Source organism: Pithys albifrons, chromosome 21, assembly GCF_047495875.1.
Source record: "Pithys albifrons albifrons isolate INPA30051 chromosome 21, PitAlb_v1, whole genome shotgun sequence".
Taxonomy (NCBI): Eukaryota; Metazoa; Chordata; class Aves; order Passeriformes; family Thamnophilidae; genus Pithys; species Pithys albifrons.
Window position 1 is genome coordinate 7,453,905 of NC_092478.1, and position 26,762 is coordinate 7,480,666.

General features: G+C 46.4%; 1 protein-coding gene across 7 annotated transcripts in view; it reads left to right on the forward strand.

The window, feature by feature from the left end:
* BCAS3 (BCAS3 microtubule associated cell migration factor) overlaps nucleotides 1–26,762 on the forward strand; it is a 341,997-nt gene that overhangs the window by 15,128 nt on the left and 300,107 nt on the right. For all 7 annotated transcript variants that reach the window (XR_011699536.1, XM_071575029.1, XM_071575030.1 and 4 more), the window contains exons 6-7: nucleotides 3,223–3,304; nucleotides 13,527–13,599. Coding sequence is in view for 6 of the 7 variants with exons in the window: in XM_071575029.1 (XP_071431130.1) it covers nucleotides 3,223–3,304; nucleotides 13,527–13,599 (155 nt within the window). In the remaining variant the exon portion in view is untranslated. The remainder of the gene's footprint in view (nucleotides 1–3,222; nucleotides 3,305–13,526; nucleotides 13,600–26,762) is intronic.

Sequence of the window (26,762 nt, forward strand, 5' to 3'; positions counted from 1 at the left end):
GGGAAAGAAAGCCCTTTAAGAGCTCTGGGAGCTGCCACGGGGACTTGCTACTTGGCTGGCCCAGATCCAGCGTGGCAGCCACAGCCTGGCCTTCCACAGGTGCTTTGTGAAGAATTTAGAGCTCCGTTTTCAATTCATGAAGTCTATTTATATTGTGTCTGTGCATGTGAGACTTGTGGAGCTCCAGGGACTGGGAATGGGATGTGGAGCCTTTGGCTGAGCCGTGCCAGCCCACATGTGCCCCAGACTGGCAGGGATGGAGCCATTCCCAGTGTAGGTCCCTGTCCCACTGCAGTTCCAGAGGAATGAGTGTCCCAGTCACAGCAGCTGACTCAGGAGTGGAAGAAGGGCTGGACTGGCAGGAAGGTCAGCCCTTGCCATCCCTCTCCCCTTTCCACAGATCTGTGTGGCCTCAGAAAGGTTTGTGTTGTCCACAGATAAATGGGGGGTCAGCATCAACCACAGCGAAATCAGGACTCTGTGATCCTGCAAACAGCTGAAGCTGCTCCTGGTGACAATGTTTAAAAACAGTTAATTAAAGTCAGAGAGAATCTTGAACTCAAAGCTCTAATGCATTTTTCAGTGCCAGGCAAAGCAAGGAACAGCCAAGCTCTGACTAATTCATGGCACACAACAGTGTGAGATGCCTTCTCTGAGTTCCTGTCTCCATAGAACAGTTAGGGACACACAACTCCTTAAACCCCCTGTTATTTGGTGAAGCTGTGGTAGGTTCAATATTAGTGTTTTAGTTTGTAGTGTCATGTGTGGGTGTTTTGTAAACTCTTTTTGTGCCTGTTACTGCATTTGAATTTTCTTTACAAACGAGATGCCAGTGCTTGGGTGGCATCTTGTATTTTCATATGGAATCTGCAGTGGGAACGTGACTGAAAATCTCTTTTTTCACTCCCAGGAGCACATGAGCTGTGGAGCTGGTGAAGTTCTTTGAAACCAATCCATGCCATGGTTTAGAATCCTACACAGACAGAGAAAAAAAGGACCTGTTACCTGCAGTATTAAACATTGCAGTGGTCTCAAGCCAGGAGCTAAATACTCATAATCTCATGTTTGTCACTGTCAGATCCTGTGGTTTTGGTCACTCCACTGAACCTTTCTGTCATTTTCCTCCAATATAGAACAATAAATTATCTTTCAAATAGTGATTATTAATTATTAACAAGTAAAAGCATTATATGCATGAGAAGAGCTGGGCTGGGATTTTTGTGTTAAGTGCTTCAGTGCAAATGAACTTCATTTGTATTGGGACATTTTAGGCTCAGCTTTAAGCTCTCCCAGGTCTTGGCATCCCAGTCTAAACAAACAGACTCCTGGAGTTCAGGATATTTAAGAGCAGAACCTGAGCTGGGAAGGTTTGGCTTTCTGAGTGTATCTTCCTTTGGGAACTGGGCCTTTATTTGCAGGAGACTGGAGGTGGTGGGGCTGATGTGCTGGCAGAGCTGGAAGGAGCAGGAAGTGTGTGGATTGGCTTGGGATGTTTTATGGGAATCACTTCCCTGCCTTTGTTGTGCTGGTTCCTTCCCCTCTTGTTCTCATTCATGGCCTGTCTTGTGAAACAGCATCTTCAGGATTTGGGGGGGAAAGCCTGAATTGCCAATAATAATAGTTTCAAACCCTTATATTCTTCTTCTCCATTTCCTCCTTCCCCTTTTCATGGAGCTGCTGTTCTGGTGGGCACAGAACATGCTGCTGCCTTCAGCTTTTTTATCTCTTTATTCCTCTGTCTCTCTTTCATTTTTCTCATTTTCTGCTTACATTTTTCCAACCTATTTTTTTCTGGATGCAGATGTTTTTTATCTTGATGCTTTTAAAAATTTTTTTATTTATTTTTTATTTGCACCCCAATCTCAGGGTGAGTTAAAACCACTCAGCAAACCTTTGCTGAGCTGATTCCTGTGATGATCATTCCAGATGATGCTGCTGAAGGGAAGAGGAGAACCTGCTGTGCTCAGAACATCTGCCTAATAAAATAAGAGCAAGGGTGCACCAAGGGGTTAATTCTCTTATTGATCACAGTTTCATCAGGAATAGTTCTGATGGTGTCATTAACAGCACTGTGGATTGATACCAGTGTGGAAGTGCTGCCTGTCTGCAAAGCTGAAAGGGTTTAGAATGTGATTTCCCCACATTGGGTGGGTTTGTGTAATTCCAGGTATAACAGGGAAGGGCAGGAGCTCCCCACACTGTGTGGAAAGGTGGGCACCTCTGTAGAAATGGTGTTTTCAGAGTGATGTTATTAAAGCCTTGTGGTTCTCTGGGGTGAATTTCATTCTGCCACGTTCTCCAGAGCAGTGATAATAAACAACCAGGCTCCAGGTCAGGGCTGGAGGTGAGCTGAGAGCCTGGAGTTCTGTACTTGGGATTTGTGGCTCCAACAGTAGGAGTATTTTAACTTCCTGGACGTGTGAGCTGCAGTGCAGAAAGGAATGGAAACAGCCATAAAATGACATTTCCAAAAGTTCGCTTGAATTTATAGTCTCTTGACTCCTAAGAACCTTATTCCAAATCATGTTCTCCTCTGATATTGCAAGCTGCTTGTTTGGCAGAACTTTCTGCCAACGTTGGCTGTGTTCTGAGCCTCATTACATCTGTTTTAAGTTGTTGGTTGTTTGAAAATGAGCTTCATAATGTTTGCCATTTTCCTGGAGTTTGACGTTCCGTGTCGGATCCATTACCAGGCAGTTATGAAAACACATTCTGATTGACCATTGCAGGAAGTCTGGAAATCCATCTCAACCACTTCTGGTCTAATCTTTTCAAGCTTGCCATTAGTGACATTCCTAAGTAGTTTGACCACCTATTTTTAAACATAATTTTCACACCTGGTGGGTGTGAAATGAGCCACCACATCAGAGCCTTTTGCCACCCGTGGGCACTGGTGAGTTGGCATTTTCTGAGGAGCAGGTGAAATGTGGGATAAAATGCTTGTGCTGCAGATTGCTGGAAGCTTTGTGAATTTTAGCCAGCAGTCCACTTCAAGTCTTGCTTCTTCTCAAACATGTGCAGTCATGAGGAGTTAATTCAAGACTTCTGATACTTGATATGAGGAGAAGTTGCAGTGGTTGATTGGAAATACAGAGCCTTCCTGCCCAATTCCCTGCTTCACCTTTCCCCAATGTACCTGCTGTCTTACCTGCTAAATGTATGTATTTTTTCAGGTGTTTGTGTTTCTTTGCCCTGTGTGTTCACCACCCCTGTGTCTTGCAGATCAGTGGGGAAGCTCAGGAGCTTTTCTCCATCCGCCACGGGCCGGTCCGAGCCGCGAGGATTTTACCAGCCCCACAAATCAGTAAGTACTGACTCAGATGGGTCATAACTCAGCAGAACTTCTTTAAAAAAGGCTTCTCTTCCACTCCAGTAAAAGCAACAAAACAACAGAATTTGGGGTTTTTTTGGGGGGGTTTGTTCAATTTGTGCTTGTTTGGTGTCACCTTCACTCATTTGGCCTGGATGTGGCGCTCAGTGCCAGGTGCTGTTGGGTCAGAGGTTGGGCTTGGTGGTCTTGAGGTCTTTTCCAGCCTGGTTGGTTCTGTGTGAACTTTTATCATCCCTTGAGTGCCAACAGGCACAGGAAGTTCAGCCAGGTGGGGGTTGGTCTCTTCTCCCAGGCACTCAGCAATAGGACAAGGGAGCACGATGGGCTCAAGCTCTGCCAGGGGAAATTGAAGTTGGAGAGCAGAAAAAATTCTTTGCAGAGAGAGTGCTCAGGCATTGGAATGGGCTGCCCAGAGAGGGGGTGGATTCCCCATCCCTGGAGGTTTTTCAGCTGAGCTTGGCCGTGGCACTGAGTGCCATGATCTGGTAAAGGGACTGGAGTTGGCCCAAGGGTTGGACTTGATGATCTTGGAGGTCTTTCCAACCCAATTCATTCTATGATTCTATGGATGTGGCACTGAGTGAGAATCCACCATGTCTTGATCCAACCCTACTGTGATCACCAGCCCAGGGCATGCCCTGGGCTGGTGATCACAGTGGGGTTGGATCAAGGGTTGGACTTGATGATCTTGGAGGTCTTTTCCAACCCAATCCATTCTGTGATTCTCTCTGCCCCTGGTTCATCAAGGCCCAAGCCAAGCTGCTTAATTTAAGAGGATTGCTCCAGAAATTGAGTTAACCCTGGAAGAGTTTGCTGAGAAACTCAAGCAACTGTGCAACAAACAAATCCCTTAAGAATAATTCAAATTAAATCCAAACCCAATGTAATTGTAGACTTTTGAAAAGTCTCAAAGCTCCAGGGGTCTGGTTTGAATTGGTTCCATGATTTCATGTCCAGTGTGACCAAGGTGTTTTGGGGTTATGCTGGATGACAGATTTTAGTGATATATTAGGAATTAATTAGTCAACTAAGAAAAGGAGCCTAAAATCTGTTTATTTAAAAAGAATAAATTATAATATTTTTGTGTGTTTCAAAGGAAGTAAATGAAGGAAGTTAAAGGTTTAATGGACACATTATATATTGTCTCACTGATCTCCTGAGCAGAGGAATATACAAGGTATATGTGGGTCTGTAACTACTGAAGGTTAAAATAACCTAAAGTAAAACACCCTCCAAGTATATTGTGCCTTTTGTTCTATTTTTTATTGTTCTTTTGCTGTTATGTGTGTCACTAAGTAATGGATGTCTGTGCCCCTTCCTCTCTCAGAGGGGGGAAAAAAGAAGAAAGAAAAATAAAAATGGAAATGAGAATTAATTAAATTAATTGAAGAACCTGGAAGTTCTGTTTTTTCTGACAGCAAAATAGTGCTCTCTGGTTTTTCAGTTCAGTCACACTGCTCATGAACTCCTGTCTCTAAATTCCACATATTTAGCATCTGACAATGGTGGTTGTTCCATTACAAAACTATTCAAATTAGCTGATATTAAATTAAGCCAAACCTTTTAAAAACATGTTTTGGTCTCTTTTTACATGGCTTGCTTTAAATAAATCTTTGATTAAAAGTACATGAATGTATCATTGACCAGTATCTGGAATCAGATAAAAGTAAAGCTGTAATAAGAGGCCTTGGATAACTAACACATGAGCTTTAATGATTCTGAACAAAATAAAAGGAGTTTGTAAAGGAGAAGCTGATTGCCATCAGCAGGCTCGAACACTGTTTTACTGTGAAGCTGTAAAAAGGCAATTATTGAGAGTGGGAGTGTCTCAGTGGATGGATTTGGCACGTTCCTGAAGGCAGATCTCGGTGTGTGATAAGCAGCTCATTCCCAGGTGTGAAAGGCAAGCTCCTGCCTTTGGCTTGGTGGCTTTACAGTAGCAGAACTTAATGGTTTGTCAGGTGTTTTGTTCCAAACCGGTCGTGCTTTGATGGGAGCTCCTTCTGCGCCGGGGGCAGGACGGGGCAGTGTTCGGGAGGGTCACTGAGGGGAGGCTGCTCCACTCGGCTGGGACAGGGGCTGGGTGTGCTGGGGCGGTTTTGGGTGTGCTGGGGCAGCTCTGGGGCAGGTGCTGAGTGCTGGGGCAGCTCTGGGGCAGGTGCTGAGTGCTGGGACAGCTCTGGGGCAGGTGCTGAGTGCTGGGACAGCTCTGGGGCAGGTGCTGAGTGCTGAGGCAGCTCTGGAGCAGCTCTGGGGCAGGTGCTGGGTGCTGGGGCAGCTCTGGGGCAGGTGCTGAGTGCTGGGACAGCTCTGGGGCAGGTGCTGAGTGCTGGGACAGCTCTGGGGCAGGTGCTAGGTGCTGAGGCAGCTCTGGAGCAGCTCTGGGGCAGGTGCTGGGTGCTGCGGCAGCTCTGGGGCAGAATCTGAGCTCTGGGGCAGGTGCTGGGTGCTGGGGCAGCTCTGGAGCAGCTCTGGGGCAGGTGCTGGGTGCTGAGGCAGCTCTGGAGCAGCTCTGGGGCAGGAGCTGGGTGCTGGAGCAGCTCTGGGGCAGGTGCTGAGTGCTGGGACAGCTCTGGGGCAGGTGCTGGGTGCTGAGGCAGCTCTGGAGCAGCTCTGGGGCAGGTGCTGGGTGCTGGGGCAGCTCTGGAGCAGCTCTGGGGCAGGTGCTGGGTGCTGGGGCAGCTCTGGGGCTGCCCTGCCTGCTGCCAGCTGGGCTCTGGGCAGCTCTGTTTGCTCAGGGGCCGTGCCAGGCTGGCACAGCTCAGTGCCCACTCTGACCTGGCAGCTCTGCTGTGCTCTTTGGGCAGGTTCTGGCTGAGCCAACAAACCAGGCAAGACCTGCCCTGGCCCAGCCCTGCAGAGCTTTGATGTCCCAGTGGCCGTGGCAGTGGTTGGTGTGCAGCCTGGCCATGAAAAATGGACAGATTTCTGCAAACAATGCTAAAAACGTGGCTCTTGCCCCTTCTCTGTGGTCAGGTCATACCCACAGTGCCCTCAGCAGTGGGCATGGCTGCAGTTACTCTGTGCAGGTTACAGTATAAATGGCCTTTTGGGGGACTGGAGCTTTGCACTGTGACCACATTTTGGGCTTGCAGAGCTGATGTTTGGACTGTGAGAATATCTCAGTGTTAGGAACAAGCATCCTGAGCCCTGTTGTGCCCCAGGCATGGGATCTGCTGAGCCATCCTTGGCACAGCCTCTGACCTGGCCTGGCTCTCCTGCCCCTCCAGATCTCCTGCCGAGCTGCAGGTCAGTTTTATTTACACGTGTCCAGGTGCTTGGTGTTCTGGGCATGGATTTTCCTTAGGATACAGCAAAGGTGCAAAGATGTGTTTGCAGACAAATTGATGGCACCTCTGAGACTGTTAGAAGGGAGAGAACACCCAGAGGGAGATGAAAAACAAAACTGGAGCTCTGCCAGTTAAATTCACCTAAATTTCTGTGAAGGGGAAACCACAGTTGGGAGCATCATTGTAGTGAAAGAACCCAGCACAGAGCAGGGTGTTTGAGCTCCCTGCTCCACTTTGAGGCAAATCTGTGGTGTGAGTGCTCTCAAAGTTCCCCTGTGACACCCCCATGGCTGTTCAGCCACACAAATCTCATTATCCATATTGTTTGCTCAGCATGGTTTCTGATTTTTCCCCCACTTCCTCTAGGTGATGCTTTCCCATTTTCTGAGGTTACTGACCATGGGAATAACTACTTGTAGGATTGAAATAATCCTCAGCTGAGTTCTGTGTATTGTTAAATATTCTGTCTTAGCTCCTCCCACATCTTGTGGCTTTTTCTCTCCTGTGATACTCACAGAAACTTTAAAAATTAAAAATCTGACTTATTTAGCTGTATAAGTAGACTCTATAGACTCTGGATGTTCATGTTCTTTGACCTGTGAAGTCACTCATAAAAAGATACAGAACTCTCCTATTAGTTTTTAAAAGGTGTTGTGTTTTGACTTCATTTTGGGGTCTGTTGCAGCTACACTTGTAAAATCAGCGCTGAGGAAATAATTTACATTTACTTCAGTTGTCTTTGCTGTTCTTTTACCTTCAAAATCAGAATATTGATGCTTTCTGAAGTCATTGCTCCAGCCTCCCATTTTGCATTCCTTACCCCAGGTCGTTTTGCAGCCAAATCCCTGCTTTGCCTTGGGCTGTCCCGTTTGTTCAGGTAGAGCTGCACTGTTGAAAAATCCCCCAGGAAGCTCAACAGGAGCCAACAGTGTGCCCAGGTGGCCAAGAAGGCCAATGGGATCCTGGCCTGTATCAAAAATAGCGTGGCCAGCAGGCCCAGGGCAGTGACCCTTCCCCTGGACTCTGCCTTGGGGAGGCCACACCTTGAGTGTTGTGTTCAGTTCTGGGCCCCTCAGTTGAGGAAAGAGATTGAGGGGCTGGAGCGGGGCCAGAGAAGAGCAACGAGGCTGGAGAAGGGACTGGAGCACAAGTGCTGTGGGGAGAGGCTGAGGGAGCTGGGGGTGTTCAGCCTGGAGAAGAGGAGGCTCAGAGGTGACCTCAGCACTGTCTGGAACTGCCTGAAGGGAAGTTCTGGCCAGGTGGGGGTTGGTCTCTTCTCCCAGGCACTCAGCAATAGGACAAGGGGGCACGATGGGCTCAAGCTCTGCCAGGGGAAATTGAAGTTGGAGATGAGAAAAAAGTTCTTTGCAGAGAGAGTGCTCAGGCATTGGAATGGGCTGCCCAGAGAGGGGGTGGATTCCCCATCCCTGGAGGTTTTTCAGCTGAGCTTGGCCGTGGCACTGAGTGCCATGATCTGGTAAAGGGACTGGAGTTGGCCCAAGGGTTGGACTTGATGATCTCAGAGGTCTTTTCCAACCCAATCAATTCGATGATTCTGTGATTCTGTGAAAGCTGAGGAGCAGCACCGTGTGTGGTGACTCCTGGGGAGAGGGACATGGGACAGGCTTGGGTGGGGAAGTTCAGATCAGTCCCTGGCTGCAAAACCTCTTTCCATGTCTCAGTATTATGAAAATAAATTCCCCCAGCCAGCTGAATTAATTTATTGCCATTTTCTAGATTATGCTGCTTACAGAAACATGGTATTATAGCCCTGCAGCTCTCAGTGAGTTTGGCTGTTTAGTCAAATGGACTGATAAGGGGGGGGGAAACAAACAAGAAAGGAAATAAAAGAAAGCAGAGCTCCTGAACCCTGTGGAAAGTTGGGATTTTGCAGCAGATTTGTGGCTGTTCTGCACTGCCCCATCTCTGATGTCGATGAAATACCACTGGAACCTCAAAAGCTGAGTCAGGTTCCTGTGCAGGTACACCCAGAGCAGTGTTTGGGCTGCTCTCTGAGGGGGCAGAGGGGAGGCTGGTGCAGGTTCAGCCACTTGGGTGGGTTGTGGTTTTCTTTTAACTCCCCCAAGGCCAGACTGAGCTCAGGGTCTGAACAAGCAGCCCTTGGGTTGTGTGGGTGTGTTTGAGTTCTGCTGCTCTGCCTGCTCTGTGGGCTCTCCTGGCATAATGAATGTCTGTGGGTTAGAGAAATTACAGACTGGAATTGCCCAGCACAGCAAGTTAAGACTTCCAGGGATACTGCAGGGAAGGATTTTGGAGCACGACACTGTAAAATACCAATTGCTTTGAAACTTTTGACTGACCTGTTGCCACCATTTCAGTTCTGGCCACATCATGTCAGTGCTTTTAGCCCAGCACACCTTCAGCTCTCACCCAGTTAGACTAAGAGGTCTTTTAATTTATTCTTTTCCAAACAGGATTCAATCCAAATAAAATATTTCTATCCACCTTCAGTTAATGGGGGACTCCAGAAACATTGATCTCTAGCAAATGCTTCAAGGTCATTTTAAAACTGATTTTTCATGGAGAAGGTACATAATTATCAGAGACAAAACTTGTATAGGTAAAGAAGAACCCCCAATTTTGTGCAGACATGCAGGGCTGTGTCTGACAGAGCTGCCAGGGGTGTATTTTGGAGACTAAAACTGTGCAGGTAACAAAGAACCCCCAGTTTTCTGCAGAGCTGTGTCTGACAGAGCTGCCAGGGGTGTGTTTTTAACTCTGCTGCCTTCTCTGGGAAATGGGATGGGCCTGAGGAGGAGGCAGATCTGGAAATAACGAGCTGAAAGGGGGTTTTAGGGTTATAACTTCTTTGGAATGTTAAAAACAGGTGGTGTGGTGCAGGTGCTGGAGAGGGATTGGGGGATACTGGGAGTTCAGGGAGGTGCAATAACCTGATGGTCACATCAATCCTGAAGGAGCACCTGAGTTTCTGGGGTGAGGACAGCAGTGACAGCACCACTGCTCAGGCAGGATATGGAGTAAGGCATTTAGTTTCTCTCTGCAGGAAATGGAAAATTTATGGATGCTGCCCTGGAGCTGAGGAAAGAATTCACACACTGTTTTTAGGTCTGACTTGAGCATCATCACTTCTGTTTCAGGGGTTTTTTTTGTATTTGTGTTCAGTAAAAAAGCAGACACCAAATGAGAGGGATTAAGGAATGTTAGGAAAGATATTTTATTTTTAATGACCCCCCCCACTCATGAAAAGCAGCAGGAAAACAGGGACTGAAAGGCCTGCAGAGGGAATTCCAGCCCTGTGGCCTCAGCATTCCCTGGCACTGGTCACCTGCTGCCCTGGTGTGGGGCAGCACCACAAAGGCAACGGGATTTTCTGGGGCTGGGTGAGAATCAGAGGGGTTTAGTGGAGCAGGAGATGCTCTGCACTGTGCAGTGGCTGTGCTGGACCCTGGTGGGTGCAGTTAGACCAGAAAAATACCCTCCATGGTGCATTTATGCCATTGCTGAACAGCTCAGGGTGAAATGCACCCCCTTCTTGCTCATGGGAAATGAGGGAGATTTTCAGAGCTTTGAGCAGCCTTTGAGTTCCTGTGAGAACCACTGGGTTTCATTTCTATTCTGCAGGAAGATGTGCTGGTTTTGCTGTTGTTTATTGGCATTTTGGGGAGCCTCAGCAGCCCCTGAGATCTCTGCTCACAGTTCCATCAGGACAGAGCATGAGCTGCTTTGAGCTGATGTGTGGATAACCTTTTGACTTCACAAAGTTCTAAATGTTGATTTGTGTGACATTTCCTTTAGCCACAGATGTATTTTTTTCAATTTTAAGTCTCCTGACTGAAGTTAGATTAAAAAAACCCCCAAACATATATCATTTAGCTAAATGGAGCTGTAGATAAGGTGGTGCCTTGTTGGCAGGAAGGGCAGTTTTCATTACTTTAATTGTGTGATTTGTCAGGATTTCCAGCATTTTATAAATGCTGCAGTGTTATATGACAGAATTAAAAGCATTTAGAATAAAAGGAGTTTAAGAAAAAGACTTTGCAACAGGATTTCAATACTTTTTGTATTTGGGGGGATTTAGGGAGCTGCTTTTCATTTCCATCATCCCCTGCATTTTGTTAAACACTGTGTGAGCAGCAGGTGTGTGCCCGTGGCACATGCAAATAAACACAATTTGACAAATGAGAATTAATCCAGCACAACTTGGAGGATTAAACCCCTCCATGGAGCTGGAGATGTTGCTGCCTCCATTAAGCACATGGTGTTCTGTGCAATCCCAGGGCTGGGGCAGCTCTTAACCTGATTTAATGCCCTCCAGGTCCTCACCACAATCATCCTTTCCCACAGAATTAATATTTACATTCTAAAGGTATTTGCAGGAGAAAATGGATTTTTTTTTAAATGAGGGGCTCGGTCATTATGGGCTGAAATCAGAAGTTTAAGCACCTGTTGGAGAAATTTTGCAAATCTGTGCTGGGGGGGGGGGATTAAAACTGGCATTGCTTTGGATTTTGGGCACTTGTTTCCCTGCACTCCCCACCACCTTCCCTGCCCTGCCTTGCTGTTAAACTGAGAACTAGACATAAAGGAACAGAGAAAGGTCCAGAGAAGAGCAACGAGGCTGGAGAAGGGACTGGAGCACAAGTGCTGTGGGGAGAGGCTGAGGGAAGCTGGGGGTGTTCAGCCTGGAGAAGAGGAGGCTCAGAGGTGACCTCAGCACTGTCTGGAACTGCCTGAAGGGAAGTTCTGGCCAGGTGGGGGTTGGTCTCTTCTCCCAGGCACTCAGCAATAGGACAAGGGGGCACGATGGGCTCAAGCTCTGCCAGGGGAAATTGAAGTTGAGAGCAGAAAAAACTTCTTTGCAGAGAGAGTGCTCAGGCATTGGAATGGGCTGCCCAGAGAGGGGGTGGATTCCCCATCCCTGGAGGTTTTTCAGCTGAGCTTGGCCGTGGCACTGAGTGCCATGATCTGGTAAAGGGACTGGAGTTGGACCAAGGGTTGGACTGGATGATCTTGGAGGTCTTTCCAACCCAATCCATTCTCTGATTCTATGGATGTGGCACTGAGTGAGAATCCACCACATCTTGATCCTAGCCCACTGTGATCACCAGCCCAGGGCACTCTGTGCCCTGGGCTGGTGATCACAGTGGGCTTGGATCAAGGGTTGGACTTGATGATCTTGGAGGTCTTTTCCAACCCAATCCATTCTATGATTCTGTATGAATTCATGTCTCTAATAAATCTGAAATTAAACCCTAAAAGAAGTGGAGTTAAACACTTCAGGTGAAATCCTGGCCCCACTTAAATCAGCATCAGAAGTGCTGGGGATCAGCAATTCCTGCAGAGGGAACAGAACAAAGGGAGTTCATCTTGCACTGAGGGCAACAATTGCTTTGGCAGCAAATTGGGAGACTCTAAATTTCATTTATCAATTTACAGGTCAGCACATACAGCACAGCTTTGACTCCCAGAAGGCCTTGAAATAATAGGAATAAAAGCAAAACACATTTGGCTGTTTGAAAAGCTATTGTTGATGGTGGAATTATTGATGGGAGCCATTTGACTTTCGAAATACCCAAATGTGTAGGAGGGAGAACTTCTCCCTGTACAGATGAGAGACCTGAACACTGTTTGTTACAAATTAAGTGCATGTGCCTGAGTTATTAATAATTAACAGAGTCTGCTGTGTGGAAATGTATATTGTTAATTGTTGTGCCTTTCTGAAGAAATGATTTAGTGCTGTACAACAGTGCTTGAGAATTAAGTTTTGAGCAGACTCTGTCACTCATATTCTTTAGAGATCAAAGGGTTTGGTGTAAAATGGACTAGAAAAAATGGAATTCCTTTATTCACCACACACATACAGACCTATAGAAAGATACTGAGGAAGGCAAAGGTTGAAAGGAAGCAGAGGAAATTTAGCAGTGGTGGTGCTGGTTGTTATTCTGCTGTTTAAGTCGGGCAGAAACCTGGCCTGGAATTCAGTAAAACACCATTCACAGGCAGAAGTGAGAGGTTTTGAACCCGGTTTTAGTTTTATTTCTGTTTATGCAGCAGTAAAGCAAAGTTCCCCAAACTCTTAAAATCCCCGTTCCAGAGGTGTGGTGTCTGAAGCAGTGGCTGTGCTGGCAGGAGGTGGCACCAGGGGCTGGTTTGCATCCCACCCTCAGTGCCAGGGCTGGGAATGGCGTGCCAGAGCTGGGATTACTGTGCCAGGGCTGGCAGAGCTGTACCCAAGACTGGGGTTGCCGTGCCAGGGCTGGGACTGCCGTGCCAGGGCTGGGATTGCTGTGCCAGGGCCGGGGAATGCTGTGCTGTGGCTGGGATTGCCATGGCAGGGCTGGGATTGCCGTGCCGTGTCTGAGATTGCCGTGCCAGGGCTGGGAATGCCGTGCCAGGGCTGGGAATGCCGTGCCAGGGCTGGGATTGCCGTGCCAGGGCTGGGAATGCCGTGCCAGGGCTGGGAATGCCGTGCCTGGACTGGGAATGCCGTGCCAGGGCTGGGATTGCCGTGCCAGGGCTGGGATTGCCGTGGCAGGGCCGGGAATGCCGTGCCAGGGCTGGCAGAGCTGTACCAAGACTGGGATTGCTGTGGCAAGGCTGAGGTTGCTGTGCCATGGCTGGGAATGCTCTGGCAGGGCTGGGAATGCTGTGCCAGCAGCTGATCTGTGCCAACCTGGGCTGTGCTGGTGCCACCTGGGGAAACCCCCCTCAAAAAGAGGTCAGAGCTGGTGCCAGAGCTGCGTTTCCCCTGGGAGAGGTTTCTTTGATAAAGGCTTGAATCTCCTGCTGGTGGAACTTGCTGGTGTTTGCAGCACTGCCCTGGCACAGGCTGGGAGTTTGGGCCCCCACCTGCCCCTGGGGAGGGAACACAAACAGTGCACAGTGCTTTGCTCTTGCTCATTTCTTGTTCTCCCTCCCACCAGGTGCTCAGAAATGTGATAATTTCGCTGAGAAACGGCCTCTGCTGGGTGTGTGCAAAAGCATTGGATCCTCTGGGTAAGGATGTAAAGTCATACATGAGTTGTGGCATCCTCTAAACCCCCACTGAGGGACATCTGAACAGCTCTCTGGCTTTTTTGCTCATGGGATAACCCTGGGATCTGGTTTTAAACTTTTCAGTATGTCATACATTTCCCTATAATCTGAGGAAAGGAATAAAAATGACATTTGATCTAAAATAAATTAAGGGGTATTTTAGGTTCATTTTATTCTCAGGGTAATCACAATTTTATGGATAACCTTTTCTGATGCTAATGCTGGTCAGAATTATCATTGTGAGGTGTCTAAAGCAATCCTTGTGTCTCAGAAAGTGATTAAGAGATGCTTTAAGGCACCACCTGAACTGTGAGCACCAACAGTTCCACTGGTACAGCTACACACTGTTAATTAGCAAAATAACATTAAACCTTCTTCTCTGAGTCAGAAAAATTAGTTTACAGCTTTGTTTTGTGCTCTCTGGCCAGTGTTGTATCTCTCCTCTTCTACAAGAGGCCCTTGAGATGTTTTATGTCTGTTTGATGCATCAATCCAGACAATGCACAGGATTTGTGTCTCTGCCTACAGGAAAATATTTGCTTTTCAGGATAATCCTCTACACAGCCATTCAAAGGCTGAGCAGTTGAAGCAAATCTTCTTAGAGCTGTAAGACTAATTCTGGGCCACACCTTTCCAATTAAGAGTTTAATCACTCTGGGTGTGGAGAAAGACTGTCAAGTCTTCAAATTTCTCTGTATTATTACTGTGTTTAACTACAATGTGATTGTTACTTGCTTTAAATGTTTAAATTAAAAACCACTGTAAGAAGTGATTTTTTTAAAGTGTTTCCAACTTCCAAAACTATTTATGATTATTTTTCTCCCTGTAAGAGTAACTGTTTGTGAATAAGAGTGTGTGTCACAGAGATGGAAATGCTGCTCTTACAGGAAATTGTCTTACTCCAGGCAGTGTAGTTATGGATGGAAAGGATATTTTGGTTGGAAAAAACCTTCCTTCACACCTTTGCTTTAGAAGCTGAGATATCTGAGACATGAACAATCTATAAGGGTCATTATTCTCACTCTATTGTTGTATTCACAGAATCATAGAATGGATTGGGTTGGAAAAGACCTCTGAGATCATCAAGTCCAACCCTTGATCCAACCCCACTGTGATCACCAGCCCAGGGCACTCTGTGCCCTGGGCTGGTGATCACAGTGGGGTTGGATCAAGATGTGGTGGATTCTCACAGTGGGGTTGGATCCAGATGTGGTGGATTCTCACTCAGTGCCACATCCATAGAATCATAGAATGGATTGGGTTGGAAAGACCTCTGAGATCATCAAGTCCAACCCTTGGTCCAACTCCAGTCCCTTTACCAGATTAGTTAATAGCAAATAATTCAAAGATTATGGGTGGTTTCTGCTTTTGTACAAAAAACCCCAACCCTGATATATTTTCAGATTGAGTGGGAAGTTTGGGTTAGTTCTTATCAGTTGCAAAGAGAAGGTTTGAAATCAGACTTTGCACTGGCACCAGAAACCCATCACTGAAAAAGGAGACTGTGCTACAAACTGCCCTTTACCCATGGAATGAAACCCAGTTTGCTCTTGGTGCTGAACCTTCCCCAGAGGATTCTGAATCACTTTTCTTTATTTCCTGTTCACTGTTTTGGGGAGTCCTTTGCACTTGCCTGTTGTGTTGCAGCTCTCACAGTCAGAGCCCTTTGGGGTTTGCCCTCACTGCAGTCACTCCTTTGCCATTCCTCAAGTGTTGCCCTTGGTTTTCCTTTGATTATAATCATTTGATGATATTCCTGTTGTGTTTGTGATGCTTAAAGGACAATTTGTGGAGAGCCCTTCAGTAGCTGTGCTGGGAATGGCCTCTGAACCTCCATCAGTTTTGGTTCTGTTCTTTTGTTCTTGTTTCCTGTAAACCTTTATGGTTGTGGGCAGGTAAACCACCTTGTTTAATCATCTGTCTGCAGAAAATACTACATTTTTTCTAGAGCATTTATTCCAAAGGACTTATTTTTTTCCTACAGTCATCTCCTCACCTGGGTTATTGTCTGAAACCTGCCAGGGTTGTGTCCCAGAGAGAGAAAATCTGGAGAAAAAATAGCTCAGCCTTGACCACCATTTGGATTTTTCCTACCAGTTCTCCAGATTTCTCACTTCTGATTCCTCTGCTCAAATGTGCCCCTGCTGTTTTTCTTTTCCTGGAACACCCCTGGTAATTTTGACATTTTTGTTGTTACTGTTACTAACCAATTTCCAGTTGAGTTTCCTGATAATAGATTTTTTTTTTTTGCTGTTCTTGTCATTTTGTGCTTTCCACCAACAAGGTGGAACTTCTGCCTCGTATCTGAGTTTGGGACCAGCTTTTGGTACCCACATTTTGGTACTTTAAAAGTCAAATTTTCTGTCTAGTTAAGTGACTGAAATGTCTGGCAGGGGGTTGGACTGGAGGGTATTTAAAGGTCTCCTTCCAACCCACACCAGTCTGCGATTCACTCTATAATCTTTTCAAAACAATAGTTTTCACAGCCCCCAAAAAGGATGCAGCCTTGACACAGAAATGGGAACCAGATTGTGTTTTTTGGCTGATAAAACTGTGCTGGTTTGGAGGTTGGTTCAGTCAACTTCAGTCTTAGATTGCAAGATTTGCAAAGGGAAGGGAGACTGAACCAGAAAGAGCATCTGCAGAAGTTTTGGCTTTGTGGAGGTTTGTAAAGACTTTCCTGCTTGTTCCTGGTGATAAAGCAAATATTGGCACACACACAGAGCATTAATTGATGGCCTTTGGTGCATATTAATGAATTTTCTAGGTGCTGGAACATTAATATATTCCTCTTTTCCCCATGTGGGTCGTTGAAACCACAGTCTGGAACACTCTGGATCTGTAAAACACCTTCAAATACACCAGGGAGGTCCAAAATACATTAAAGGTGCTTTTTGTTGGGCTCAAATGCAAATTTACCAATATTTTTAAGCAAATGCTTCAGTTTAGCTGAGGGAGGAGTTTGAGGGGGGTCTGGGCAGGATAATTTTGTTTTATTTGAGTTTGAAGGGAGGCTGGGCAGGATAACTTTGTTTTATTTTAGATTATTAAGAAATAAATAATTATTTGAGTGATTGCAGATGATAAAGGTAACAAGAAAGCTAAAAAAAACTAGGAGTGACCATGGCAGGAGGGAAAGAAAAGTGTGAGTAGGAGCAGAGAGAGGGAGAAGGGCAGGGAAGAGAGAGCAGTGTCTGAGCACCTCTCCTGAGTACAGAACATTTGAGATACTTTGATGACTCAAGTGTTTATCAGGCTTAATTATGTGTTACCAAACTTTGTTTCTGCTCTGAAGAATTTCTTTTATTTTTCTTTTGGTTTTCCTCATTAGCTGAGCAGTTCATGGCACAGAGAGGGGAGAGGATTCCTGTGAGGAGAAGCAAACCAGGCTTGTCTGAGCTCAGCCCTGGGTTTGCAGCACCAGAACCTGCCCATGGTGGTTCTGGGAGTCACTGAAGCTCCTTCAAACCCCTGCCCACCCCTCAGTTTGTGCTGCCACCCCTGAGCTGGGGCATCCCTGGGCTGGGGCACCTCAGCTGGCTGTAGAACCTCGAAGGAAGGGGGATGACAGAAATAATCCAAGTATCAAATAATGTTCCATTTTAAAAAATTCTATAGATTGTTTCAGTCTCCTGGTTTACAAAGGGCTGCTCACAGAATTGCCAAGTGCAGCTGAGTCAGTTTGAGGATGAAGGTGGGAGTGAGCAGAGGGTGGAGTTTCCCAGGTTAACCTGAGCCATGAGCTGTGGCCTCCCTCCTTCCTGGGATGTTTGTCCTGTTGTCCATCCCTCTCCTAACAGAGCAAAACAGAGGAGGTGAAAGCCCTACAAGGGATTTATCCAACCCCCCACGTTCCTGGATGGCAATAATTCATCTTCTGTTCACAAATCCTTCACCAGGAGATGGGAAAAAATATCTTTAAGATCTCCTTGAAATGCAACCCAGATCATGGAATCAGAGAACCCCAGAATGGTTTGGGTGGGAAGAGACCTTGAAGTCCATCCAGTTCCACCCCCTGCCATGGACAGGGACACCTCCCACTGTCCCAGGGTGCTCCAAGCCCTGTCCAACCTGGCCTTGGACACTTCCAGGGCTGGGGCAGCCACAGCTGCTCTGTCCAACCTGTGCCAGGGCCTGCCCACCCTCACAGCGAAAGATTTCTTCCATATATTTAATCTGAACCTCTTTTCTTTCAGTGTAAACCCATTTCCCCTTTGTCCTGTTCACTCCATGCTCTCCTAAATAGCCTTTCTGAGCTCCTCACAGGTCCTGGATCTCTGAGCCTTCCTGACAAAAAGTGATACTTTGGTGCACTTCTCCTTTGTCCAAATAGAGATGCACAAAGGATTAGGGGACTTGCCAGAACCTTCTGTGGGCAAGTTGGTAATTAGGTGAGGTGCAGGTGCAGCTCATTGAGCCATCAGTGCAGGGGGGCTGAGCAGAGTTTGTGGAGCTCAGTCAGTGGCCCCTGGAGCTCAGTCAGTAGCCCATGCAGCAGCCTGGCCTGGGGTTCCAACATGTATTTTTAGAAAGGAGTATTAATTTCATGATGGAAAGTTTTGGATGACTTGAAGAATTGGATGGAGGTCACTTAAGGGCATGAGAAGCAAGAGGTAATCTTTTTTTATCATGGGAGGAGAGAGGAAATGAGGGTAAATTAAAGGAGGAGGAGTAGCTGGAGCAAACAAAATGTCCAACTTTGGCCAGCCAGCATTATATTTTCCCCTGCTGATCTGTTTGCAAGGCAGATCAATTGGCAGCAGATTTTCAGGAAGCCTGTTTTATTCACATGGCTCCTGTAGGTGAAATCCTGCTCCCCTGAACCTGCTTTAACTCTGGAATGTGTTCATGGCAGTGCTCAGGTGTGGGGAGAAAGAGCTTCACCTGAGTGGGAACAGAAAAACTGATCAAAGTGTGAGTGTTTTGTGGCATTAATATGTTGCAATCCCAGGAGCCTGTTCTGTGGCACTGGGCAGTGCTCACATCAGTGTCCACTTGGAAGTGCCTGGGGCTTTAGTGTTTAAAATGAGCTGGTTGTGACATGGTTTGTCAAAGAGCAAAGCTCTGTGGGAGGATCACCCAGGACAAGGACATGGATGAGTGGAGTTGTTGCTCCCAGTTCTCACTCTGCTCTGCCTGGAGTATTTTTCCTGTAATTCCCTTGCCAAGGCAGTGGTGGTGCCCAGGACTCACCTGGCAGTGCCAGAGGCTCAGCCATGCCATGGGATGTGCAAAGGGTGTAGCCACTCCAGCCAGAAAACAGCCACACAGAGGAATGGCTTGGCCAGATGGTTGTGATTTCCAATTGTCTTGGACACCAGGAAATAGATTTCCTGAAGTTTCTTAAATACTTGTGGTCTTTTATTGAAGACTGCACAAAACTCAGCCAGATTTTCCACCCCAGCATTATTTTTGAAGGCTCTCAAGCTGTGCAAGTTTAAATTTCTAGAGAGCAAACTTAATTGGGTTTGTTCTAAAAAGTACAGGAGAACCTCTTAAGTTGGGCAAAGCTCCCTCAGTCCTGGTACCTCTGAGGGTTTGAGTCCCAGAGGATCCCAAAGTGCTGGAAAAGGAGTCATGGACTGCAGAGGGTGATGCTGTTGGGAGCCTTGCAAAGGTTTCCAGCAGATGAAAAGCATTATCCTCTCTGGGCCTTGCAGGAAAAGTCAGTTCTCAGCAGGTTGTGTGGTGGCTTTTCAGATCCTGAGAGGTGCAACCCCTGAATAAAGCAGTTGGAATTCCTTGTGGTGATGCTGGATGGGATTGTTGTGTTCCAAAGGTGGAATGTTCTTCATCTGAAAAAGAGCTCTCCAGAGCTCAGGATTTTTGTTTCTAGGTTGTTTCTGTAAATATAATAATCTCCAGCTGGTTTTGTGATGTGGAAGGGATGTTTGCTGGGAATTGTGTGAGTTTTCTCACAGTTCCAAGCACCAGGAGATGCAGCTTTAGAGGAATAAGGTGGTGTTTCTTTGTGTAAATACCCAGGGCAGGAAAGCTCTGCTGTTCCTCTGCTGCTCCAAATGTTTGTGTGAGTGAACCAGACTAAGAAATAACCTCTGAACTATAATAAACTGTGAATCCTGGATCAAAACTGGAAGAAAATGAGGATTTGGGGTCAAGCTTTAACCACTTGGTGAGAACTATGGGTAGTTGTGACCTTCTGAAGCTTTGATTTATTAAGCTGTGAAAAGAGAACCCTTTTCCAAGCAATTCTTGGGATAGTGAGGGGGTTTGGGAGAGCAGATTCCTGAACTCAGGCACAGTCCCATCTCCCTGCTGTGTTGTGTGAGGATCCAGGGAAGGGATGGAGAGGAGGATGGGGAGGGGATGGAGAGGAGGATGGGGAGGAGGATGGAGGGAGGAGGTCACTGTTCACTAACTGCACATCCAGCTCCCACCAGCTGGAGCACAAACCTTCCCCAGGAGCTCTCCAGGAGCAGCACCACAGGGAACAGATAATGCCCAGCACCACTGCAGGGCTGCAGCTTCCAGGGGCACTTGAAACCCTCCCTCTAAATTATTCAACACTGTAAATGCCAGCAGGTTAATTAGAAGAGGAACAAACTCTACAGAGATAAATGTTTCCAGTCTGTTTCTGGGGGGGTACAGGAGAAAGCAGTGAGTGAGAGGAACTCTTCCTGGCAGCCACAGAGCTGTGGGTGAACTTTTTACCCTAATTACAGCCCCACTAATGCTCTGGAATCAAAGTGGCCCTTCAGGCCCTGCAGGGCTCTGATGTGGCCACGGTTTGTTGTGTGAGGAGGGTTTGCTTGAGGGAAAAACGGGGCATTGTGGCAGGATTGCTCCAAATTTCTCAGCTACCACCCACCTCACTTGTTGCCTACAAAAATAGGGTAATTGTTTGCATCTGGGTGTTTTTGTCTGTCTTGGAAATAACTGTTATAAATCAATGTGACAGGCCTGGGGAAGAGCTGGGGATTGGGTTTGCTTTGCTTGTGTGTTTTGGGGTTATTTCTGTGTTAGGTGCTGTAAGGAGGGCTTGAAAGCTTTGGCAAACCAGAGATTTCAGGAGGATTTAAGTTCTCTCTTTCTGAGGACACCAACACAGCCAGAGCCCATTCATAGAAGATGCTGTTTAATCTGTTTTTTCCCAAATTAAGGCTTGTAGTTGGAGCAGGTGATTGCAAATTGCTTGAGGTTCCAGCCCTTGTGTCCTCCTTGTGCCACAACTGCTGCCACTGGAGGAATTCACTAAACTCAACAGGATTTGAACTTTGCACCTCTTTCTAAATCTCCTTTTCTCTCTGGAGCTCTGCTTGTCCTTTTCCTTTTCTTTCCCTCAAAAATATTTAATATACTGAGAGAACATTGGGGGGAGTTTGCTGAGCTCAACCATTCAGGAGGTTCTTTTAAATCTCCAAAGTACAGAAGACAATTCAAACATAATAAATGTAATCAGTTAAAAAATCTGATAGAATTTCTTTAGTTCTGGGTTGTTTTGTGATTTGGGTTTTTTTTTAGTAGCTTTAAAATTTAAATGTGTGACTCAGTAAAGATTTCTTCAGTAATTGAAAATAGAGGTTTAGAATAAGGCTCCTGCTTCATGAAAAAGCTGTAAGGCATGTGCCTAAAAGCTGTCTTGTCTAATCCCTTCTTTCTTTAAATTCTGACTAGGTAATATATTCAGATTGTCACCAATCACAAGCTTGATTTTAAAATGAATTGTGATATAAATTATTAATGGCATATTTTTATAATTATCATAGTTCACAGATGAGGCATTAATCAAATAACAGTGGATGTTTTAATCAAAGTTGCCTGTGCAGTTGGAGTGACCCTGTCTCCCATTCCAGCGTCAGCTGTGCTGGGGCACTCTGGGCATGCAGGATTCCTGTGTGCCTTTCCTTGGAATTGTAATTCCCCCTGGGAATATCAGCCACTCTTTACTTCAGAATTATCCCAAATTTCATGAGAAGTTCTCCAGTAAAGGCTGTGGCTTCACTGAGAGAAAGGCTGGAACATAAACCAATGTGGGGTTTTTTTATGTTAAGCAGTTTGTGGAGGGTTTCAGCTTTAAGGAAAAGCAGGATATTCCTTTTGCTCCTTGTGTTCAGAGTAATTATTTTCAGGTCTCATTTCATAATTCCAAACGAGTTCATTTACGGTGAGAACTCTGCCCGTCTGTGCAGAGTCAGAGCCAAGGCAGAAATGCCTCAGAACTCATAATTAATGGGCACTTGGGGAAAATCTGCCCTACCTGATGTGACCAAACCTCAAGGCTTTGCTGTTCACAGCACTTTTATGCTTGAACCAGATCTGAGCTCATTCCTGCTCACTTCAGTCCTACGCACTGTAAACCCCCTCTCATCATTGCCTGGGACTGAATTGTTCTCCAGCTCCTCCACAGCTGTAATTGGAGCCCCATCCAGCCCAGAAACAATTAATGTTCAGCAGAGGCCTCAGCACTGACAGATGTCTTCTCAGGATCCCTGTCATGCAACCTGAGGGCAGAGCCTGCTTAATTCCCAGGTGATGAAGTGCTGCCCAATCTCAGGAGCTCCCTGTGCTGCTCCCCACACCAAGGGCCAAGTGTGTTTGAGCTCAGGCAGGTTGGTACAAGGCTCTGTGCCTGCTGATGAAGTGCTGCCCAACCCCAGGAGCTCCCTGTGCTGCTCCCCACACCAAGGGCAGGTGTGTTTGAGCTCAGACAGGTTGGTGCAAGGCTCTGTGCCTGGTGCTGAGTGCCCAGAGTGGTTTCTGGGGCGGCTGGGACGGCGCGGCGGAGCCACCGGCTTAGTGTGGCTTTGGAGCTGCTGCTGGGTGGGAGAGCAGGGGGTGCCAGCGGGTCTGCCTGAGTCACAGGGACAGCAGAGGCAGGGAAATAAGCCTGAAAGCTGGAGGATTTTGGTACAAGAACCAACAGGATGAAGTATTTGGGCCCTCAGTGCTTGTGCCACGTTAGCAGTAACGGGTAAAGCCTTTTGGTGGTGGTTGGTGAGTGTTGAGCCACACACGGGCTGGGAGGTTTAATGAGCTTTATTGGAACACTCTTCAGATACACACAATTAATTGTGTGTGTGCTGTGCTGAGCAGCTGCCACCTGCATTGTCCTGGTGCCATGAGAGACCCCAACAAAGCAGGACTCTGAGCCCAGTTAGTGTGGGATAAGATAAAAAGTGAAAGCCCTTTAATATCAGGCCAAGGGCCTTTAGGAACACATGATGACATGCACGTGGGCAAGCTCTAATTTCCATGGCTTTTATAGTATGATCTATCCAATCATTACTTTACACATCTTTTGGTCCAGCCTCATCCTGCCCCTGGTCACACCCCAGTTCTACCCCCTCAGGGTTTGAGTCTGGGGTCAGTGGGACCCTGTGTTCTTCATTTTTGTCTTCCTCAGCACACAGAGGGCTCTTGGAGGTTTTCCAGTGTTCTCAGACCCAAGGTTGTTGGTTTATGTTTATATCTCACTCTGCAGGCCTTTCTAATAGTCTTCAGTTTTCTACCTTGAAAAAAGACTAAATAACTAAAAGAATTTGAGCTACTGATAAATGGCAGAGGTTGGCATGTATAAACATTCAACTTAAGCTGTTAGAGATACTAACACACTAAATCTACATTTTACTGCAGTTACAAGTGCTTCTAAAATCTATAAAAATGAAAAATTGAAAAATCAAAAACTCAAAACCCCTTTAGGCATCATCCTCTCATACACCACTGCTTAGAAAGTAGTTAGAATGCCTCAGAACAAAGCAGGAAGGCTTTGGTGTTGGTTTGGAGCATGACAAACCCCGGCAGTTTGTACATCCTGGGTCTGGCTGTGGCTCCACAGCATTCCCAGCTGGGCTTCTACACGTGCTTGGTGGAATTTGGCTGGAGCTGAGGCATTTCACCATCAATTTGCTCTCAGAAATCTGATACTTTCCTACCAAGCTGTAACCTTTGGCTGTTGGGATACAAAAATTCCTCCACTTTTGATTTTGGTCCATCTTGAATGATCTTGAGGGTCCTTGTGCAGTTCCTGACAGACAAATGACCTGCATTTATTTCAGGGTTGAATTCTGCTTCTTTTGACAACAAGAAGGGCAAGGCAACTCCTTAAATTCATTTAATTTTGGTTTTTTGTGGGCAGCATCTATCAGATTCTATTTTACCTGATGATAGAAATGTTAATATTTGACATCAAGTGCAGTTGTGTCCTACTCAAAAGCAAAGCTTTGGTTTGCTTTGAAGATTTACAGAAACATCTCCACGTATGTCCATGAAATGACCAAGGGCAGCCAGTGCAGGTTTGTAAGATGGGTTTGGAAGGACTGTTTGGTTTCACCCAAGCAGAGTCAAATCCAGAATATGCCAGAGGGAACCACTGGGATCTGGAGATGGAGCTCCAGCTGTGCCTCCCTCGACGATCGCTGTGGTTGAGTGAACCTCGTAGAGGAACAAACCTCTGGAGATGCTGCTGATCCTCCTGGATTAACCAGCTGGGAAGGGGATGGGACAGCTCTGCCTGGAACATGTGGCATGTCCCAGGGAGGGGAAAGTGTGTCCCACTCTGCTCTCCCTGTGCTGGGGCTGGAAAACAACCCTGACAACTTCAGGCCCTGAAGTCCTTTTCACTCTCTTAGTTATTGCCTGGATTGCTCTGGGTTATCAGTGACTTACACAAAAGAGAACTGAAGTCAATGAGCTTTTTTGTGTTGTTGACAGAGGCCAAAAAGCAGAAAATGAACAAATTCTGTCTTGCACCAAGAAGTAATTTCATAAAAATAAAATGATCTAAATGTTGGAACAACTCACTGTAAAAATAGAGGCCTCATTGTTGGGCAAAGTCTTTTAAGACAAGATTAGGTTGCTTGGTAAAAAAACATTTCTTGGAGCTCCTGGGACATTTTGTGCTTGGCCTGGAAAGAGAAGATGGTCCTTCAGGTCTTGAAATCTCTTCATCTGAGCAAACCTTCTTCAGGGCCCTCAAGGAGAACAGCCTTGCCTTTGTGGGCTCAACATATTAATAATATTACTACAAAGATCACAATCAAGTCATGCTTTGCCTTTCCAGTGCAAAGATTCAGGCAGGATTTTATCCAATGTACAATTAATTAACTCTGTAATCTGGTGTTGTTTTTCTCTTCTTGCCCTTCTGTGAAGCATCAGAGAGGAAGAGCAGGTCCCTGGTTAATCATAACCACCTCTGCTATTAAAATCTGGGGTCACTGTCAGTGTCTCCTCTGTCCTGTATGGAATACAGATATATATTTATATCTGTGCACTGTGCCGTAATTTCTGTGCTTGTTCCCAACTGACATTGTTGAGTATCTCCTCAAACTTATGTTGTATAAATGGAGGGGAAAAATAAGTAGATGGAGATGCTTCCCTGGATGTCTGTCTGTGAAGGTGGTATAGGAGTGTCCTTGCTTTATTTTCTCCCCCACGATGGTGGTTTGTCAGCACAGGCTCAGCCAGGCCTTCAGCTGGTGCATTCCAGGCACTTCCACCTCCAGTGCCCACACAATCCTCTGAGGAGATGGATGTTCATGACTATTTCTGAAGTACAGCAAGATGCAGAAATTTTGGTCTCCCACAACCTGAAGCTTTTGAGAACTTCTCATGATCAAGAGACACTTTTCCAAGTGTGGGTTGGCTCTGCCTTGCAAAGACCCCCAGGGTCTGTGGTGGGCTTGGAGTGTTCTGGGGGACTTCGGGTCCTCCTGGTTGTGTGGCTGCAGTTTAAATGCATTGGTTGCTCTGCCAGGGGAAATTGAAGTTGGAGAGCAGAAAAAATTCTTTGCAGAGAGAGTGCTCAGGGATTGGAATGGGCTGCCCAGAGAGGGGGTGGATTCCCCATCCCTGGAGGTTTTTCAACTGAGCTTGGCCGTGGCACTGAGTGCCATGATCTGGTAAAGGGGCTGGAGTTGGACCAAGGGTTGGACTTGATGATCTCAGAGGGCTTTTCCAACCCAATCCGTTCTATGATTCAATGGATGTGTCACTGAGTGAGAATCCACCACATCTTGATCCAACCCTACTGTGATCACCAGCCCAGGGCACTCTGTGCCCTGGGCTGGTGATCACAGTGGGGTTAGATCAAGGGTTGGACTTGATGATCTCAGAGTTCTTTTCCAACCCAGTCCATTCTCTGATTCTGTGAACAGGTTCATACTTTTGGAATGATTGGGAAATAATGAAAAAGAAATGAAATGTGGCAGTTTGGGAGGACCCTTGCTGCAAAAACAGTGGAATTAAAATCCTTGAGAAGTTGAAAACATGTTACTGAGAAAACAATTAAAAAGAGCCCCAAAACATGCATCTTATTTTCTGGTCACAGGTTGCAGTAACCCATGGGATTGAAAGAAAGATGGGATTGGGAAAGAGGACTTTGAATTGGAGTTGAGTAGAATTTCAGAGTTCTTCTGATCTCTCCATTCTACATGTCCAAGGCCAGGTTGGATGGGGCTTGGAGCAACCTGGGATAGTGGAAAGTGTCCCTGCCCATCCCAACCTAAACCATGCTGGGATTCCATGGTGCCACCTGGTTATTGGCACTTGAACTGGTTTTTACCCAGTGTGGTTGAAAAAAGCATTGGTAGAAGGGTCTTACCATGATCAGCCAGAAGAAAGGTGTGACATAATAATGATTGTTCATTTGAGGGACAGGATTGTCACCCAGAACTGGGAGAAATGGAACTGGTTAGCATGGACTGATGTGGGAATGGTGGTCTCATCAATTCTGCTGATGAGTTTTAGCTCTGGCAACTTTGGGGATTCCTGATGGGAATTAGGATCTGTGTGCCCTTCCATCCAAATCCTAATTTGCTGTAGGTATTAAATTACTTAATGTAAAGAAGTTTGCCCCAGACCTTGCAGTGGTTGTCTGTGCTTTTGAGCAGCAGTGAACTTTAATGTAAAGGAACTGGACTTGAGTCTCACTGTTTGAAAGGTGTTTGTGAAGGGCCTTTGAAGTGTTTGAAGTAATAAATAGCACCCTCTAGTTCCTAGCCCAGGTATGTGCCGAGAAAAATGTGTGTTTTGGGAAGAACTGAAGTAGGCAAAATGTGCAAACTGATTTTTTTCCATTATTTCTGTGACACTTGTCTTGCTGTGCTTTTACTGCAGTTACACGTTGCTGTAGGGACCAGTTTATCCTCCAGAGGCACTGGAGGGAC